At 48.3% G+C, this 14,346-nt stretch overlaps 1 protein-coding gene across 1 annotated transcript in view; it reads right to left on the reverse strand.

Moving 5' to 3' along the window:
* The window catches only part of LOC147108059 (spindlin-1-like), a 121,063-nt gene that overhangs the window by 17,478 nt on the left and 89,239 nt on the right, over positions 1-14,346 (reverse strand). The window contains exon 3 of the mRNA XM_086004510.1: positions 6,889-7,139. Coding sequence (XP_085860636.1) covers positions 6,889-7,139 — 251 coding nt within the window. The remainder of the gene's footprint in view (positions 1-6,888; positions 7,140-14,346) is intronic.

Below are 14,346 nucleotides of genomic sequence, written 5' to 3' on the forward strand. Positions count from 1 at the left end.
CCTGCTCTGCCATTCAAAAAGATCATGGCTGATCTGTGACCTATCTCCATAAACCCGCCTTTGGCCCATATCCCTTAATACCTTTGGTTAACAGAAAGCTATCAATCTTCGATTTAAAATTAACAATTGATCTAGCACCAATTGCCGTTTGCGGAAGAGAGTTCCAAGCTTCTACCACCCTTTGTGTGGAAATGTTTCCTAATTTCACTCCTGAAAGGTCTGGCTCTAATTTTTAGACTGTGCCCCCTAGATCTAGACTCCCCGACCAGCGGAAATAGTTTCTCTCTATCTACCCTATCTGTTCCCCTTAATATCTTGAAAACTTGGATCAGATCACCCCTTAACTTTCTAAATTCTAGGGAATACAATCCTAGCTTGTGTAATCTCTCCTCGTAACTTAACCACTGAAGCCCGGGTATCATTCTGTTTCTCTGGGGACTGTAATGACTCACATAAGCTATATAATTACTAAAAAGCACAAATGGAAGATGCCAACAGGTAATTCGATCTTATTCAACACAGAATGGAACATAGCTACTGTATAAAATGTCAACCGTGACTCACTCGATGGTGATTTTTCATTCTACTCCCCACCCCTCTCCAGGGGTTACAGTAAGGCCCAGCACCAGATCTTAAATTAAATTAGCTGCCCGAGCATACAGACGGGACTTGTAAATTTCAGTTAATATGCCCAGAATTGCATCGGTTCACACCACATGAATGCAAATCTTTAGGCAAAAGCAGTGAAGGAGGTTTTAATCTGGCAGCAGTAGCGAACTGTCATCTTTTAGATTTACATAACATCAGAAATAGGAGCAAGAGCAGGCCATTCGGCCCTTCGAGCCTGCTCCGCCATTCAATAAGACATGGATGACCTTGCACGTCAGCCCCGCCTTCCCAGCTTGAGCACAGAGCTTGGAGACAGAGCTGGGAGATCGCAAACGCAGTGAATCGCGAGCAGAGTGGAGGAATTTTGTGAGCGCAGGAATCGGTGGAGAGGAGCGGTGGAGATGTCCGACTGAAAAGGAAGAGTGGAGCCACAGAACCCAAGGTCTCTTAAGTTAATAGACACGAGAGCGGACCTGCGAGACAGCGAGAGGAGCGGCCGCAGATAAAGGTAGGCCCAAGAGCCCGGAGGGAACGCGAGTGTCAGGGATCAAGGTAAGTGATGTCAGCGCATGGGAAGGAGCTGATTGGTGAGTAGTTGGTAGTTGGTGATTTTTTTTTTTTTTAAAGTCTTAAGTAAATTAACAGAAATAAACTTAACAGTCTTTTAAGTAGAGGCATGGCAGGGCACCTCGGTCCCGTAGAATGCACATCTTGTGCCATGTGGGGACTCCAGGACACTTCCCATGTCCTGGACAATCACATGTGCAGGAAGTATCATCAGCTGGAGAAGCTCAAGTTCCAGATTTCGGAGCTTGAGCAGCAGCTGGCATCGCTGCGTTGCATCCGTGAGACTGAGAGCTACGTGAACAGAACGTTTCAGGAGGTGGTCACCCCGCAGCGTAAGAGTGTGCAGGCAGAGAGGGAATGGGTGACCGTCAGACAGACAAGGAGGACCAGGCAGGTATAGTGCAGGAGTCCTTTAGTGCATCTCATTCTCCAATCAATACTGGTGAGGGCGATGGTTCCTTTGGGGAGTACAGCCAGAGCCAAGCCCATGGCACCACGGGTGGCTCAGCTGTACAGAAGGGGGAGGAGGAAGATTGGGGAAGCAATAATGGCCTACTCCTGCTCCTATTTCTTATGATAGGAGATTCGATAGTTAGGGGAGCAGACAGGTGTTTCTGTGGCCGCAGATATGATTCCAGGATGGTATGTTGCCTCCCTGGTGTCAGGGTTAAGGATGTCACTGAGCAGCTGCAGAACATTCCAAGGGGGGAGGGGGAACAGCCAGAGGTCGTGGTCCATATTGGTGTCAATGACATAGATAGAAAGAGGGATGAGGTCCTGCAGGCAGATTTTAGGGAGCTAGGAAAGAGATTAAAAAGCAGGACCTCAAAGGTAGTAATCTCCGGATTACTCCCGGTGCCACGAGCTAGTGAGTATAGAAATAGGTGGATAGAGCAGATGAATGCGTGGCTGGAGAGGTGGTGCAGGAGGGAGGGCTTTAGATTCCTGGGACTTTGGGACCAGTTCTGGGGAAGGTGGGACCTGTACAGGCCGGACGGGTTGCACCTCAACAGAGCCGGGACCAATGTCCTCGCCGGGGGGGAGGGGGGGGGGTTTGCTAGTGCTGTTGGGGAGGGTTTAAACTAATTTGGCAGGGGGATGGGCACCTGGATATAGCATTAGAAAGGAGAAACAAGGTGTGCAAAGGATTGGGAGAGACAAATAACACGAGTAAGAAATAGTACAGTATTAGGTGGGGTCAGACTAAGAGAGAGTACAAGAAGGTCTATGATAGGTTTACAGTGCTTGTGTGTGAATGCATGAAGTGTGGTAAATAAGGTTGGTAAGCTGCAGTTGCAAATAGACATATGGGAATATGATGTTGTAGCGATAATGGTTGGGTACTAAATATTCCTGGATATAAGGTGTTCAGGAAAGATAGGGAAGGAATGAAAGGAGGTGGGGTGGCAGTATTGATTAGGGAGAATATTACAGTGCTGGAGAGAGAGGATGTCCTACAAGGGTAAAGGCCAGAATCTATTTGGTTAGAGTTGAGAAACAACAGAGGTGCCAATACACTACGAGGTGTATTCTATAGGCCGCCAGCTTGTGGGAATGATATAGAGGAGCAAATTTTCAGGGAAATTACAGAGAGGTGCAAGAACTATAGAGTAGTGATAATGGGGGACTTCAACTATCCTGGGATAGTAATAGTGTAAAGGGCAGAGAGGGGGAATAATTTCTGAAGTGTGTCCAGGAGAACTTTCTTGATCAGTATGTTTCCGGCCCAATGTGGAAGGAGGCATTGCTGGATTTGGTTCTGGGGAATGAGGTGGGTCAAGTAGAGCAATGTCAGTAGGGGAACATTTAAGGAACAGTGATCACAGTATCATAAGGTTTGGACTAGCTATGGAAAAGGACAGGGAGCAATCTAGAGTAAAAATACTTAATTGGAGGAAAGCTAATTTCAGTGGGTTGAGAATGGGTCTGGCCCGGGTAAATTGGAATCAAAGATTGGCAGGCAAAACTGTAATCGAACAATGGGCTGCCTTTAAAGAGATGGTTCGGGTACAGTCGAGGTACATTCCCACGAGGGGGAAAGGCAAGGCAACTAAAGTCAGAGCTCCCTGGATGACGAAAGAGATAGAGTGTAAGATGAAGCACAAAAAAGGGGGCATATGACAGATGTCAGGTTGAGAATACAAGTAAGAACCAGGCTGAATATAGAAAGTTCGGAGTGGAAGTGAAAAAGGAAATAAGAGGGGCAAAGAGAGAGTATGAAAATAGATTGGCAGCTAACATAAAAGGGAATCCAAAATTCTTCTATAGGCATATAAATAGTAAACGGATAGTAAGAGGAGGGGTGGGGCCGATTAGGGACCAAAATGGAGACCTACGCATGGAGGCAGAGGGCATGGCTGAGGTACTAAACGAGTACTTTGCATCCATCTTTACCAAGGAAGAAGATGCTGCCATAGACATAGTGAAAGAGGAGGTAGTTGAGATACTGGATGGGATAAAAATTGATAAGGAGAAGGTACTAGAAAGGCTGGCTGTACTTAAAGTAGATAAGTCACCAGGACCGGATGGGATGCATCCTAGGATGCTGAGGGAAGTAAAGGTGGAAATTGTGGAGGTACTAGCCATAATCTTCCAATCCTCCTTAGATATGGGGGTGGTGCCAGAGGACTGGAGAATTGTATATGTTACACCCTTGTTCAAAAAAGGGTGTAAAGATAAACCCAGCAACTACAGGCCAGTTAGTTTAACCTCGGTAGTGGGGAAGCTTTTGGAAACGATAATCCGGGACAAAATTAACAGTCACTTGGACAAGTGTGGATTAATTAAGGAAAGCCAGCACGGATTTGTTAAAGGTAAATCGTGTTTAACTAACTTGATTGAGTTTTTTCATTAGGTAACCGAGAGGGTTGATGAGGGCAATGCGGTTGATGTGGTGTACATGGATTTCCAAAAGGCGTTTGATAAAGTGCCATATAACAGGCTTGCCAGCAAATTTGAAGCCCATGGAATAAAAGGGACAGCGGCAGCCTGGATACGAAACTGGCTAAGTGACAGGAAACAGAGTAGTAGACTGCAGGATGGTATACAGTGGTGTTCCGCACGGGTCGGTTCTAGGACCACTGCTTTTCTTGATATATATTAATGATGACTTGGGCTTGGGTGTACAGGGCATAATTTCAAAATTTGCAGATGACACAAAACTTGGAAGTATAGGGAACAGTGAGGAGGATAGTGATAGACTTCAGGAAGACATAGACAGGCTGTTGGAATGGGTGGATACGTGGCAGATGAAATTTAACGCAGAAAAGTACAGTGATGTACTTCCTACCAAAATGTGAGGAGAGGCAATATAAACTAAAGGGTACAATTCTAAAGGGGGTGCATGAACAGAGAGACCTGGGGGTATATGTGCACAAATCGTTGAAGGTGGCAGGGCAGGTTGAGAAAGCAGTTAAAAAAGCATACGGGATACTGGGCTTCATAAATAGAGGCATAGGGGGAAAAATTCAGTTGGTTTGCGCCTCCCGTTAGCACCTTAAGAGGGCGCTAATGGGGCGCAAAGCAACTAATGCCCGTGCGTGGCGATGTTTGAGCCGCTCGCGAAATTAACTAGACATTTTGCGGCGGCGCTAAACACTACCGCCACGATCTCCTACGCCGGCAGATCGTGAGGTCAGTCGAGTGTGCAACACCCCGGACCGGATATTGAGTGGCGCTCCCTGCCTTACCACCTGCCGCTAGCAACAACAGGTTGAGGGGAGCGTTTTGCAGTCAGGAAGGGACTGGGGGAGCACTATTTAAAGGCGACCGCTTCCTGCCTTTTTTTGTTGATGACATTTTTGCACCACGCATTCTGAGAGAGAGAGACTTCTGGAGAGATTCAACGCTGTGTGAAGGAGTTTTGGGTACTGAGCAGCACGTTGCAGGTTCATTTTGATTTGCCCTTCCTTGTATCGATTTAGAAGAGACTGTGGGGGCTGCATTCTGAGCTCTTTCCCTGGGCCTCTCCATTTTTCTTTCCAGCAGATTTGATGTACAGGTCTCTCCAGGCCGAGATTCAAGGCTGCAATGAGCAGGATGTGGATGGAGAGCAAGATCGACTCTCCCCTTTAAGAACTGGCCAGCGCCATTGTGTCTGTGTTCCATTGCTGACTGACAGCACATGAACTTCGCCAGCGCTCTGAGGTAGCGCCTCGCTCCTTGGCCTTTGCGCCTTAAGAGAGGTGTGTAACGCCTGATTTAGCGCTCCAATCAACTCCGGTGGCGATAAAAGCCAAGTTTGCAGTTGGAGGCGATAATTAGCACCAGGCGCTAAACTTTGCGCACGGCCGATAATCGCGCCCCAAACGGGGCGATACTGAATTTTTCCCCCATAGAGTATAAAAGCAAGGGAATTATGATGAACCTTTATAAAACACTGGTTCGGCCTCAACTGGAGTATTGTATCCAATTGTGGGCACCGCACTTTAGGAAGGATGTGAAGGCCTTAGAGAGGGTGCAGAAAAGATTTACAAGAATGGTTCCAGGGATGAGGGACTTCAGTTACGTTAATAGACTAGAGAAGCTGGGGTTGTTCTCCTTAGAGCAGAGAAGACTGAGAGGAAATTTGATAGAGGTGTTCAAAATCATGAGGGGTCTAGACAGAGTAGATAGAGAGAAACTATTCCCACTGGCAGAAGCGTCGAGAACCAGATTTAAGGTGATTGGCAGAAGAACAAAAGGTGACACGAGGAACAACTTTTTTAACGCAGCGAGTGGTTAGGATCTGGAATGCACTGCCTGAAAGGGTGGTGGAGGCAGACTCAATCGTGGCTTTCAAAAGGGAACTGGATAAGTCACAGAGTAATAGTACCCGAAAAAAAAATTGCAGGGCTACGGGGAAAGGGCGGGGGAGTGGGACTAGCTGAAGGGCTTTTGCAGAGAGCCGGCACGGGCTCGACGGGCTGAATGGCCTCCTTCTGTGCTGTGACCATTCTATGATTCCCGCACTATCCCTATAGCCCTTGATTCCCTTAATAGCCAAATATTTATCGATCTTGGTCTTGAATACTCAATGAATGAGCCTCCACAGCCCTCTGGGGCAGAGAATTCCAAAGATTCACAACCCTTTGAGTGAAGAAATTTCTCCTCATCTCAGTCCTAAATGGCCAACCCCTTATTCTGAGACTGTGACCCCTAGTTCTGGACTCCTAGCCAGGGGAATCATCCTCTCAGCATCTACCTTGCCAAGCCCAATATTACAAACTCACTACGGATATGAACCCAGAGTACAAGTGTAACGGAGATCACCGGACTCCTGGTGTATTTAGAAAGCGGTATCAGGGACCCTCTGACAATAGAGACCATTGATGGGAATCTGTGCAAACTCAGTTTGTATTTGGAGCAAAGCTCTCTGGAATTCCTTCCCTGAACCTCTCCGCCTCTCTCTCCTCCTTTAAGACGCTCCTTAAAACCGACCTCTTTGACCAAGCTTTTGGTCACCTGTCCTAATATCTCCTTATGTGGCTCGGTGTCAAATTTTGTTTGATAACACTCCTGTGAAGCGCCGTGGGACGTTTTACTACCTTAAAGGCGCTATATAAATGCAAGTTGGTGTTGTTGTTCTAGTAGACTACAGGAAGATTTCATTTAACTTTACAAATCTCTTGAACACATAAGGGTGCCATAAGCTTTGAAGCAGTAGCTGTTGAGTTTAATTACACACGCACAAAAAAACCCCATAAAACTGTAGGCTTGCACTGAATTACCTACCACTTTTATCGGGCAGTATTTCAAGCCCCGAGACCCTCTCATCTTTGAAAAGTTCGATCCCGTACACACAGTCGAACTCGTCGTACTTCACCAAGAAGAGCGAGGGGTTAACTGGCAGCTGGTCCAGCACTGTGCCCTTCCACTGGGTAACAACTCCCGTCTTCTCCCTCCATCCGTGCTGCACTTTACTGCCAACAATACTGCGCTGTTTACAGGCAACCGGCTCGCTCGAATCTGCTTTGGTGCGTTTCCTTGGGAGTTAAAACAGGACGAGAAAAAAATAATAATTTGGACTGGTTCGGTTTCGTCACACCTGTGCATTTGAACAGTCAACCAATGCTACTTAAAGCACCTTTACCGTATTGACGTCAGATACACGGTTCTCAAGTATAAAGGACCCAATTTCTATAGAGCTGGCAGCATTGCCAACCCAAATGTTTTTTTGAATCCTGCAATCTGCATAGAATTTACAGCACAGCAACAGGCCATTCGGCCCAACATCGATGCCCGTGTTTATGCTCTGCATGTGCCTCCTCCCACCTAACTTCATCTCACACTATCTACACGTCCCTCTATTCCTTTCTCCTTCATGCACTTATCTAGCTTCCCCTTAAATGCATCTATACCATTCGTCTCAACCACGCCCTGTGGCAGCAAGTTCCACATTCATAGAATCATAGAAAGTTACAGCACGGAAGGAGGCCATTTCGGCCCATCGTGTCCGCGCCGGCCGACAAAGAGCTATCCAGCCTAATCCCACGTTCCAGCTCTTGGTCCGTAGCCCTGCAGGTTACAGCATCCCAAGGGCACATCCGAGTACTTTATAAATGTGGTCAGGGTTCCTGCCTCTATCACCCTTTCAGGCAGTGAGTTCCAGACCCCCACAACCCTCCGGGTGAAGAAATTTCCCCTCAAATCCCCTCTAAACCTTCCACCAATTACTTTAAATCTGTGCCCCCTGGTTTTTGACCCCTCTGCTAAGGGAAATAGGTCCTTTCTATCCACTTTATCTATGCCCCTCATAATTTTATACACCTCAATAAGGTCTCCCCTCAGCCTCCTCTGTTCCAAGGAAAACAAACCCAGCCTATCCAGTCTTTCCTCATAGCGAAGATTCTCTACTCCCGGCAACATCCTTGTAAATCTCCTCTGTCATTCTAACCACTCTCTGGGTAAAGAAGTTTCTCCTGAATTCCTTACTGGATTTATTAGTGACTATTTTATATTTATGGTCCCTAGTTTTGGACACCCCCACAAGTGGAAACATCTTCTCTACATCTAGACATTCGAACCCCCTTTGTAATTTTAAAGACTTCTATCAGCTCACTTCTCGGTTTTCTCTTTTTTTTTTTTAAGAGCCCCAGCCTGTTCAGTCTTTCCTGATAGTTTGTACCCTCTCAGTTCTGGTATCATCCTTGTAAATCTTTTTTGCTCTTTCTCCAGTGCTTCTGTATCCTCTTTGTAATATGGAGGCCAGAACTCTGCACAATACTCAACGTGTGGTCTAACCCAAGATTCTATATAAATTTAACATAACTTCTCTGCTTTTGAATTCTGTTCCTCTAGAAATGGACCCCCGTGCTTTGTTTGCACTTTATCTGGCTTTGTTAAAAAAAGACTTGAAAGACTTGCATTTATATAGCGAATTTCACGACCTCAGGACATTCCAAAGCGCTTTACAGCCAATGAAATACCCTTGCCTCTGAGTCAGAAGGTTGTGGGTTCAAGTCCCACTCCAGGGACTTGAGCACAAAAATCTAGGCTGGCACTCCAGAGCAGTGCTGAGGGAGTGCCGCACTGTCGGAGGTGCCGTCTTTCAGATGAGACGTTAAATCGAGGCCCCAGTCTGCCCTCTCACAGGTTGACGTAAAAGATCCCACGGCCACTATCCCCGGTATCCTGGATAATATTTATCCCTCAATCAACAAAATAACAGATTATCTGGTCATTATCACATTGCTGTTTGTGGGAGCTTGCTGTGCACAAATTGGCTGCCGCGTTTCCCACATTACAACAGTGTCTACACTTCAAAAGCACTTCATTGGCTGTAAAGCGCTTTGGGACGTCCTGAGGTCGCGAATGGTGCTATAGAAATGCAAGTCTTTCTTTTTTCTTCACACTCATTTTGTTTGTTTGCATCAAGACTATTATATTACTCCGAAAGTGGGGAGTCGGTCGGCTGTGTGGGAATCATATAGTATCAGGAGGGGGGGTGGGGGGGTTTCATTCAGAGTCCAAGATGTTCCATGTTGTCACCGGCTGTTTGTGGAAAGAGGAGGGAGGGGTTGGAAATAGAGGGGGGGATATCGTTGGATTTCTGGCTGCAATTGCACACAAGGAGTCCCAGTCCTCAACTGCGATGGGGGAGGAAAACAGCCAAGGAGGGACCAGGGGATAGAAAACAAAGAACACAATCAGTAGATCGAGCAGTTAGTTCAAAAGTCGCAAAACCGGAGGCCCTGGGACCATACAGTCAACCGCATTGCTTGATTACAGAGTGCTGCTAGTTAGGGAACAAGTTTAAAGGGAAGCCACATTTAAAAACAATGAGAAGCATTGCACAAAGGGTCAGTGCACCATTTAACACCAAGCTGCGGTCAGGCACGGTTTCTAACAGCCCGCCGACTGAGTACCTGATCTCGGGATTGCTGCTGTGGGAGCTTCCTATTGCAGCACAGTCAGTATTGGGAACTAGAGGGGAGAAAGTGGCTTCACCCCACAAACCAAGACGCTAACGCATTCTTCAAACCCAAGGTTAAATACAAGGCAGCGTGCTTTATGTTGCTTTAAAAAAAAATGGAAAGAAATAGGGCGCAGCAACCACAAAAAAAGAATCAGAGAATTTTGAGTTCACTCAATTCATTACATGGACATCAGCCAACACCACAGCACATAAAAACTAGGCCGACAGTCTTTGGAACTGACTTTTGTTAATACTTAGCAACTGTATCCATGGTAGCAGAGTTGCCTGGGCTTTGTCACTAGATGCAATACCAACGGATGTTACCATGGGACTCCCATCTCCAGATTACAATTCAACTTTATCCCACACATTATGTGAAGTTGTCCTTGGGTTAGCGTTTGCTTCACGTTGTCACAGTATCAGCTGCGGCTCAGTGGGCAGTGCTCTCTCTCTCTCTGCCTCTGAGCCAGCAGGTTGTGGGTTCAAGTCCCCACTCCAGAGACTGGAGCACAAAATAGCCAGGCTGACGCTCCCTGAGGGAGCGCTGCACTGTCGGAGGTGCCGTACTTTGGATGAAACGTTAAACTGTCTGCCCTCTAGGTGGACGTGAAAGATCCCATGGCACTATCTCAAAGAGCAAGGGAGTTCTCCCCCCGTCTACCCCACCCGCCCCCTCCTCCAGCTGTGAAGCACTTTGGGACGCACCAAGGTTGTGAAAGGCGCTATACACAGGAAACTCTTGATTTACCGGCACCTAAATAACCGGAAATCTGTTAACCGGCAAAATTCAGGAGTAGGTTCAGGTAAGTTTTACTTCATATTAGTAGCCGTTCCTGGATCTGTGGCTGTGTAACTGGGGTTCCTGCACCTGTTGCTAAGCAACAGGGACGCCTGGATCTTGTGGCCGAGGTTCCTGCACCTGTTGCTAAGCAACAGGGACACCTGGATTTGTTGCTGTGTACGGGGCTCTCGTACCTTGGTAACTATACCTCTCTGTAATCCGGACTTTTTGATAAACTGGCACCACGCCGGTCCCGTCGGTGCCGGATAAAAAAAGAGTTTCCTGTAGTTACAAGTTTTTCTTATTTCCGTTACATTGGCATTTTAGACTTACTGGGGGAGAAATTCGGTGGGGCCGCAAATGGGGCGCCAAGCTCGCCTGGGTGCCGGAATTAGCGCTGCGATTGGAGCAGTTGCGACCGCCGGAAATTCAGCTTGAACGCCCCAAGAGAGACACGGGGCGAGGCTCGAGGCACTCCGCGTCCCTCTTAGGGCGCTGAAACTGAATATCGCAGCGCAACGTGCCGCAGCGCCACACGCAGCGGCACGGCGCGCTGCGGTACTGCAGCCTTCCTCCCATTCTTAAGGATCACGAGTGTCGGCAAAAGAGCCCGGCACCGAGGAGAAGTGCCGGGCTCTCAGAAAACAGCCGGCACTGCCGCGGGGGGAGATTAGGAGGCCGGAGACGGAGGTGCTGGCAGGCGGCCGCCGGAAAAAACGGCCGCCCCGCACCTCCACCTTAATTTGCACCACTGGAAGGCCCCATGAACCGGGCGCGATTTGCAAACGGCGCTACAGAGGCGGGCGCTACCGAATATCGAGATCGGGGCGGTAGCGGGGCGCCCCAGCTAAATATCGCGGGAGGCGTGGCCAGTGGCGCTAAAGCCACTGAGTGCCCTCTTTAGGCACTAACTGGTGGCGCAACCCACCGAATTTCTAGGCCACTGAGTTTTATCTGTTTCGAGAGTGAGCTCTGTGCACCACTCTACCCCGACCTTTTGCACCAAGGTTAATCATGCTGGAGACTCTGGTGTGGAATACAAAGCCCCAGAGTGTAAACATGCAGGGCCAGCTCCCACAATCAGGAGAGGTGACCTTTGAACTCGATGGCCTCTTGCGCATCCCCGATTTATTTTCGCTCCACCATTGGCGGCCGTGCCTTCAGCTGTCTCGGCCCCAAGCTCTGGAATTCCTCCCCTAAGCCTCTCCACCTCTCTCTTCCTTCAAGACGCTCCTTAAAGCCTACCTCTTTGACCAATCTTTTGGTCACCTGTCCTGCTATCTCATGTGGCTCGGTGTCAAATTTTGTTTGACAGTCCGCTGCTGTGAAGCGCCTTGGGATGTTTTACTAGGTTAAAAGGTGCTATATAAATGCAAGTTGTTGCTGCTGATGGCAGGTTTACTGAGCCACAGCTTGCACAAAGGAGGCCGGTCGACAGAGGTTGAGCAACACCTCTGCAGTCTGCCGCCCTCCAGTCGTGCAAGAACGGCCCTGTGCCAAATCGTACGCAGGTACATTCAAAACCTAGCGAGTCCCCTCCCAAACTGAAGCGGGGCATTTTTTTTTGTTGCATTAAACGATCATCTTAAAAACCCAGCAGCCTCAAAAACTCGGCTGCAGATTCCTAGCATTACGAAGCCGGACCACAAACCCACCCACGTGTGCCTCAGGCTTCATTTCATTTCACCAGGCTCGGCTTTGACAAGATGCCGGAGTCTGAAATTAAACGCAGGAGGAGGAAAATATCATCAGGATGGAAATGTAAACGCGACTCGTGCAGTGGCCCCAGACCAGCTGCTCCGGACAGCACAACAGCTGCAGTGTTAAGAGAGAGCGAAATGAATAGGAGTCGGAAATTTGAAATGCCACTGCAGTTAAAACCACGGATGATTCTGCCGTCTATTCTTCCATTACCATTATTAACATGTTTTGCAACCCAACACCGGTTAAAAGATGACAAATGGCGGTGGAGGGGCGGGAAGGGAAAGAAGCGAGGTCGAGTTATAAAGTCTGATCCTGATCTCAACCAACACTCGCGTGCAAATACTTTCCAGCAGGGGCCACTGGAACACTTCTTCGGCAGCACCTCCCAAACCCGCGACCTCTACCACCGAGAAAGGACAAGGGCGGCGGGCGCACGGGAACACCACCGCCTCCAGGTTCCCCTCCAACTCACACACCATCCTGACTCGCCTGTTCCTTCAAAATCCTGGAACTCTCTCCCTAACCGCACTACGGGAGCCCCTTCACCACACGGGACTGCAGCGTTCAAGAAGGCGGTTCACCACCACCACCTTCTCAAGGGGCAATTAGGGAACGGGCAATAAATGCCGGCCTTGCCAACTGACATGAATCAGTCATTCATGAAAGACTTAAGAAATAATACTGAGTGGCCTACAGGTGGCGCTGTCCAGTGAGAGTATAAATACTCGGGCACGGGCCCAGCTTGCACAGGACATTCTTAACAGGAACTAGTGAAGGACACAACTAGACCTCCATGTTGTAAAACAGTTGATTTAAGCTTTGTTTAACGCTTAGACCAAGTGCCTAGTAGTTTTTACGACACCAACGACGCCCACATGCCAGGAACGAATGAAAAAAAATCAGGAGCAGGAAACGCGAATGGAATTTTCTTTCAGGGACGCCATATAACGTCCGCCTGTCACCTGGCTAAAACCCGCTAACCAAGCAGAACCTGAGGATTAAAGCTGGGGCTTCCTGGTTTACCTGGGCTGTGGGCTGCAGCACCATACCAGGCAACCTCAACTCGCGTTAGTGTCCCTGGGTTACAGGCAATGTTCGCCCTAAGCTGCGCGGCCACGCACTGGTCGCGGCTATTCCAATGTGAAATGTTTGCGTTCAACATGCCGCGCAGCCCGTTAAAGGGGCCGCACACCCATATTTAAAATTAGGGGGGGTGGGGGGGGACACTGGTTACAGGCACCCATGTAATTATACAACTGCACAATTTAGTCTTTTTCAATTATCATCGATTTTATTTTAACCTGATTCCAACTCCTCTGAGGCGCCTTGGAACGTTTTACTTTTAAAAAAATTGTTTATGGGATGTTGGCGTCGCTGGCGAGGCCCAGCATTTATTACCCATCCCTAATTGCCCTTGAGAAGGTGGCGGTGAGCCGCCTTCTTGAACCGTTGCAGTCCTGTGTGGTGAAGGTACTCCCACACAGTGCTGTTAGGGAGGGAGTTCCAGGACTTTGACCCAGCGACGATGAAGGAACGGCCGATATATTTCCAAGTCAGGATGGTGTGTGTGACTTGGAGGGGAACTTGGAGGTGGTGGTGTTCCCCATGCACCTGCTGCCCTTGTCCTTCTAGGTGGAAGAGGTCGCGGGTTTGGGAGATGCTGCCGAAGAAGCCTTGGCGAGTTGCTGATAATGTATAAATGCAACTTCTTGCTGTTGTTGCATTAAGCCACTGAACTGAGGACAAGTAAAAAGAACAAAATTTGGGAGCGAGGGGGGGTGGTTGTGGAGAAAAGGAGATTGAGCATAAATTTTAAATGACAAATATTTAGGTAATCAAACAAGATGACTTGACAGCTGGAGTTGCTAGGGTTTAACGTGCATTTTGCGGCTTAATTCCTCCCCGCAGGAGACTTGTGAAGTGACTGAGGCAACAAAGCTCAAACACCCAAAAAGTAATTTGGGCGGGGCTGGAAATAAATTCCACTCGCAGACTCGCCTGGGGCAAGTTCCCAGCTCAGTGAGCAGAGGAACAAAGCCACACACTGTCCCTGTGAGCTAAGGGCTTACTTCAGTATTTCCCCCCCACCCCCAACCCCCTCCCCCTCACCAACCATTACAGTTCCTTTCTCTGATGCCCTGCTATATCCGTTCCTTTTGCCGCTATTCCCTACCCTGTTAGGGTTCTGAGCTGCCTGTTTTTTAACCAAATCAGCGTGGGGTTTTTTTTTTTTATTTTTTTATTTTTTTTTGAGTGCGCAGTCCAGATAGTTCTAGCATAAAGCAGAGAA

Source organism: Somniosus microcephalus, chromosome 13 (assembly GCF_052327205.1).
Source record: "Somniosus microcephalus isolate GS21.2 chromosome 13, FLI_Smic_1.0, whole genome shotgun sequence".
Classification (NCBI taxonomy): domain Eukaryota; kingdom Metazoa; phylum Chordata; class Chondrichthyes; order Squaliformes; family Somniosidae; genus Somniosus; species Somniosus microcephalus.